Source organism: Eubalaena glacialis, chromosome 11, assembly GCF_028564815.1.
Source record: "Eubalaena glacialis isolate mEubGla1 chromosome 11, mEubGla1.1.hap2.+ XY, whole genome shotgun sequence".
NCBI classification, from domain to species: Eukaryota; Metazoa; Chordata; class Mammalia; order Artiodactyla; family Balaenidae; genus Eubalaena; species Eubalaena glacialis.
The window spans coordinates 110,396,879-110,402,793 of record NC_083726.1 but is presented as its reverse complement, the minus strand read 5'-3'; the positions used below and the strand labels follow the sequence as shown (position 1 = coordinate 110,402,793).

General features: G+C 54.6%; 1 protein-coding gene across 1 annotated transcript; it reads right to left on the bottom strand.

Moving 5' to 3' along the window:
* Positions 1 to 838: 838 nt before the first annotated feature.
* RBP5 (retinol binding protein 5) lies at positions 839 to 4,199 on the bottom strand. Its single transcript, XM_061205979.1, is given in 5 exon segments — positions 839 to 892; positions 1,350 to 1,451; positions 3,695 to 3,845; positions 3,847 to 3,871; positions 4,127 to 4,199. Coding segments are annotated over 5 exon segments (405 nt in total).
* Positions 4,200 to 5,915: the final 1,716 nt, after the last annotated feature.

The following is a 5,915-nucleotide window of genomic DNA, read 5'->3' as shown; positions in this document are numbered from 1 at the left end:
GGACTGTAGGCAGAGGGTCCTAGAGGCCTGTTGCCTTCACACTTATTGTCACCTTCATGCCCTCATGGCCCTCATCTTTCTAGCCCTTGGCCTTGTATCCTTCATCTGCTTCCCTTTTCAGTCTTTTCTGGTGCTCTTGCCGCCTGTCCTTCCCAAAGCAGACATGGAGGCCAGGTCACTATTTAGAAGCTTCCAGCCTCCCCCAGCACCGGACAGAGGTCTCGCCCTGACCCGTCCCTCTTCCCCAACATGTAGGATGCAAGCATACAATGGCCAGGGCTCATTAGATGTCGGTCAGTGGTCTGTTGAACTCTGTGTGGCTGGGGCCGTGCCGTGGGCCTGGTTCTGTTGAGCCCATGAGGTTTCTCAAGAAGAAGGACAAGGAAATGGACAAGAAACCTCTCCCAGTAGCTCCCGTTTAAATTCTTGAATCCAGTCACACTTTTCCAAAAGGTCCACCAGTATGGTTTCCACTAATGCTCAAATGCTCAAAGCTGAGTTCTTAGATGGAAAATAAGAGGCCAGATGAATGAAAGAAAGTGGGGATCTGCTATTCTCTGGGCTCCTTTCCCCTTTGCCTGTTTCTCTCATCCAGGAGGCCAGATCTTGAACTGGATATGAGGTCGCTATTGGGCAGTGGAGTGTGAGAAAGAAAGGGCTTTGGCCTGGGGGCTGCAAGTTATAGATTAACATGGGGTGCAGGGAGGGGGGATGCAGAGGGAGGGTAAGTGGCCTGAGAAAGGGACTGCTGACCTGGGACCATCTGGGCTTGAAGGGGACACAGGCAAGAGGAGACTGGGGACTGCCGTGGTCCGGGGGTCCCTCAGCTCCCCTCGGGCTACTTGACCTTCCTGAAGACCTGCTCGTGCACTGCATCCCTTGCAGTCATTTCCTGAGGATAGAGTAGGAATAATGAGGACAGAGAAGGTTCTTGCCAGTCGATCCCCTTTCTCAAGGTCCTTGACCTCCATTGAATCCTTCAGGATACATCAGCTAGAGCACTCGATGTATGGGGAGTTGTATCGTTGTTGCAAACCCTCAGCTTTCCACCCCAGAGGAAGGAAGGTAGCTGGGTCAGGGAACTGAAGTGGCTAAGTCTCCATGTCTCCGGTCATGATTTACGGACATGCGTCTGACTTACAACCAGGGCCCACCTTGGCCACTCCACTTCTTCCTCTCTCCACTCTTTCCAGGGCTTCTGTTTTCCCTCCTTAGTTGCCTTCCTTGAAGGGAGGCGAGGCTGGAGTAGGAGACTGACTCGATTTGGGTAAGGGAACGCATCCTAGCTGGAGGCCCCCCTCTCAGACACACCCATTTGCGCCTCCTCTCCCAGCCCTCACCCTGCTCACCAGATACAACGTCTCTCCCTCCAGCCAGTGTCTCCAGCCCCGGTTAGGGACCTCCCCTTTCTCTACACATACCAGCTGCTCCTCTTCCCAGGTGACGATGGTCTATGGGGGAAAGCGGGAATAAAGGAAGACTTGGGGGGCAGGACACCCAAATGCCTCCAGCTCACTCTGGCTGGGCTGCCTGCTTTGCATCCAGCAGACACTGTCTTGCTCCAGTCCCTTGCTTCTGAGTGATTCAGCAGGACTCCCGTCCCCCACTCCTAAAGGCCACTGTTTGTGACAGTGACCATTTGGGCAGAGCAGGGATGAAGCAGGATCATGGGGGGGGGGTGTGAAATTGGGGGTTAGGGGATGAAGAACGGAGAATTTGTCCTCTGCCACTTCTGGTTGACCTGGAGGAGATTTTGGGAAAGAAGGGAGGTTGTTTGGGAGCCAACCAGGGAATCTCTTTTCTCCTTTTTCTCAGTCTCAAGGGCAGCTGCAGTGTCCCTGAGCATGAAGGATCAACCCCCCAGATCACAGCTGGGTGGGCCTGGGCCTTCCAATCATCATTGTTAGGCCCCCCAATAGGACAGGCCCCCCCTAAACAAGGAGCTCAGAATCTTATGGATTTTTTTTTTTGGCTGTGCCATGCAGCTTATGGGATCTTAGTTCCCCCGCCAGGGATCGAACCCAGGCCCCTGGCAGTGAAAGTGTGGAGTCCTAACCACTGGACCACCAGGGAATTCCCAGGGAGCTCAGAATCTTGACCAGATAGAGGAACAGTTGGTAGGTATCTGTGATACCAGGCAAGACTGTTGCTGGTGGGAGTGGGGAGGGAAGAGCTGCGTCTTCAAGGCAGTGAATTAGATTGGAGATGATGGGAACTTTCTAGCAAGGATAGAAACAGTGTAGAGGTAAGAAAGAAGAGTAGGTAGTTGTGAGGGGCTCTAACCCAGTATGTTTGTGTGGAGGCCCTTGGATGCAATGTGGAGTGTATGGACCTTACCTGGAATGTAACAAAATGTCACTGAAAGGGTATAAGTCAGGGAGTGTCGTGGTCACTTTTACATTTTAGATAGATCCTTGTGGCTACAGTAGGCAAGAGTGGATTAGAGGAGGGTCAAGACTGGGCACCAGATGAGAAATGAGGGCCTGAAATAAGGTGGTGACAAAGAGAAAGGTTAGGAAGGAACAGATAAGAGCCATGTAAACAAGTGACGCTCAATAGAAATACAGTAGGTCTTAAATGCAAGCCACATATATCATTTAAAAAATTTCTAGTAACCACATTAGAAAAGCAAAAAGAAACAGGTGAAATTAATTTTAATAATATATATTATTCAACCTAAAATATCCAAAATATTATAATTTCAGCATGTAATCAATATAAAATTTCTGAGATGTTTTACACTCCTTTTTGGTATTGTCTTTAAAATTCAGCGTGTATTTCACACTGATAGCACATCTCAATTTGGACCGGTTACATTTCAAATGTTCAATATCTGTATATGGCTAGTAGTTACCATACTGGACAGCACAGAAAAGTTATACAGGCTTCTTGACCAATTACATGTGGTGCGCGTGTGCATGCGTGTGCGTGCACACGCGCGCACGTGCTGGGAGCATGGCGGTAAGGGAACGCAAGGTAATGACTGTGACTCCCAGGCTTTGGTCCTGCTGGTTGTTGACATTGATGGAGACAGTAAATATAAAAGCAGGAATAGGTTTGTGTAGGAAGATCATGACTTTGGGTTTGACCTTGGGGCATGCAGATGGAAACATTTTGCAGGCAGTTGAAACTTCGCCCTGGAGCTCAGGTGGTGCCTCTGGCGGGAGAATCTGTGTCCAAGGCAGTTTATAGATGGTAACCGAACACATGGGTGTAGATGATTTAGCCCATGGATAGTATACAGACAAGAGAGAGAAGGTCAAGAACAAAATACTGGGGGGAAATCCCAGTTTAAGGGATTAATAGGGGAACTAGGGTCTGCAAAGGAGGCCAAAAGGAACACGTAAGAAGCAGAAAGGACTGCACGAGAGTGGGGTTAAAGAGGCTGAGGGAAAAGAGACTGTGGTGTCCGCAGGGTCACAGGCTAGAGGGTGAGCACGTGTTTGCTCATTGGCCTGAGGGTGACCTGCCCCTTTTGCCCTTTTGGCTGGCGCTAAGAGGGGGCAGGGGAGAAGTTGGAGGGAGTGGGTGCTGGGTGGGTGACAACAGGAGCCTGTTATCCTAGGGACTCCATAGCCTGCTGTGGTCATCACTTCCCCGGCTCTGGATGGGAAAGGTCACTTTATTTTGCCCCACCCTGTTAAGTGCCCCCTGCTCATCCACACCCCCTCCCCGCCAGCCTGAGAAAAGGTACCTGGCACTTCCGTCCATCCGTGATCCTCAAGTCCTCCTTAAACTGCACTCCCACCTCGAATTCCAGAACTTAGTTTCGGAAGGTGCTGAAGGTCTTCACTGTCACGTGGTTGCCCTGATGGTCAATCTCCTTGTCTGGCTCGAGCAGCAGCGATCTTCCGCAGAGCCATGTTGATGTCTACGGGGGCTGTCCTCTTAGGACGAGGGTCCCCTTAGCCAGCTGGCCAGGGGCTCCTCCACCCGCAGCAGGGTCTGGGACTGTAGATTTACTCCTTCCTAGTAATGCCCCTGGCTAGAAAAGGAGCCCAGCCCCCTGACCCCCAGCCTTTCCACGATGTCGAACCCTCGCATCCCCCCTCCTCAGTGGGACTGGAGGCAGGAAGGGAGAGGGGAGAACGGGAGTGAAAGGGTTCGGGAGGGGTGAGGCCATTACATAGAGCTTGCAGGTAGTCCTCCAAGTTCTTCTGCGAGACAAAGCAGTAGTAGCCGGTGAGGCTGGGAGGCATGGTCCAGGCTGGCCAAGGTGGAGGTCAAGATTTCAGGAGAATAGAGGGGACAGAGCAAGGAGGGAGGGGGTGTCATCTGACAGGTGGGGCTGGGAGACTCCTGGCCAGCCTCTGCACACACAGAGGCAGCTTGTGTAAGGTCTGTGCTACCAGGGTTTTTATAGAGCTGAGGCCCTGTTGCAGTAAGAGCTCCTGCCAGACTTGCTCCCCCCCCCCCCCCCCCCCCCCGCAACGCCGTGATGAGTGTGAGGCTGGTGTCTGCAGCTCCAGAGAGGGGCAGGGACTTGGCAAGTTTTTGCCTGACCTCGGCTTCTCCTGAGGAAGGAACCTGGACCAGGATCTGGGGCTGTCAGTCAGGCAACACTTGAGCCGTCCCGAAGGTCAGTTTTGGCTTCCAACCCATTTCTGGCAGGTTTGGGAACCGTCCTGAGACTCCGGGGGCAGCCTCTCCTGGGAGGGAGCCAGTCTTGCTGGGTGGAGAGGGGCGTCCTCTCAGACTCACCCAAGGGTGAGTTCTAACAATATCCTGAGATCTTGGGGCTGAGTCGGGGATCCCGAAAGGTATGAGGGGGAGGAGGTGGGGAAAGAAGGGGGGACAGCCAGGTGGCCGGGAGCCCCAGTGAAGAAAATCCTCCAGCGCTGGTCCCTACAGCTCCCTCGGACAGCTTCGCTGAGCTGGGGCCCCGACACTGGCTTTCCAGACTCTGTCCTATAGGACCATTAGGAGGGGAGCAGAGAAACTGCAGGGGGGGCCATCAGCAGCCTGACAAAGTCTGGCTGGAGCAGGGGAGGGAGGAGTCGGCTGGCTGTTCGGGAGAATTCTACGCGCTTTGCCTTGGGACCCAGAGGTTCCCCTCTCCTTTTGGAGTCACTGATGGTCCCGTCAGGCACCCCCGTCCGCAGCCCTTGGCCAGCCCACGCTTACCAGATGTCCTCCCATTGCGGGGGGCGGTGCGCCTCGATGACTGTGTGCCCCGCCCCGCACTCCCTCCCCGCGACGCGCACTCTTCTTTGCCTCTCCAACCTACCAGCCTCCCTGGCTTCAGAACCAACTGGGCTGGTTCATCAGGGTTTAAGGTGGGAAATTTGGGGCGAGCGGGTGAGGGAGGGTGAGGGAGGGTGAGGGAGGGTGAGCTCTTCCTCCGGTCCCAGAACCGGGTCCACGGGGCCCGGCTGCCCACCCCGTGGCTTCCTCAGAGACCTGGGGCTGGGAAATGAAATGCTAGCGTAGGTCGGGGTCAGGTTGTGAGTTTGACTGCGCGGTTCCCAGGAGGCACCCAGCAGGGACTCGCTGATGGAATGGGCTGTGAAAAGAGGTTAATGCAGAGTTGGTGATGGTGGTGGTGGGGTGACGCGGATACTGTCCCTCCTCGCCTCCCTCAGGTCTCCGTTGACGTCTCCTCTCCCCACCCCCGGGCTTCTCGCGTCTTCATTCTCGCCATGGCCCTCTTTTTTCCCACCCCCTCTACGGCTTTCCAGCTTCCTCCCCAGCCCCCGCAGTTCCCTTGCTCCCCCAGATTGCAGTCAGGGGAAAAAGCCCTAACACGTTCTCCCACCCCTGCTCTCCGGTCCCATTGGTTCCCTCCCCCCACCCCCTGCAGCACCTGGGCCACCCCCCCCCCCCAGTCACCCGATTGGCCAGCGGCCCCATCAATCCTCGCCTGGCCGTGCTGACGTCATCCTGCAGTAGCTGGGATGGGGTGGGCATGAGAGAGA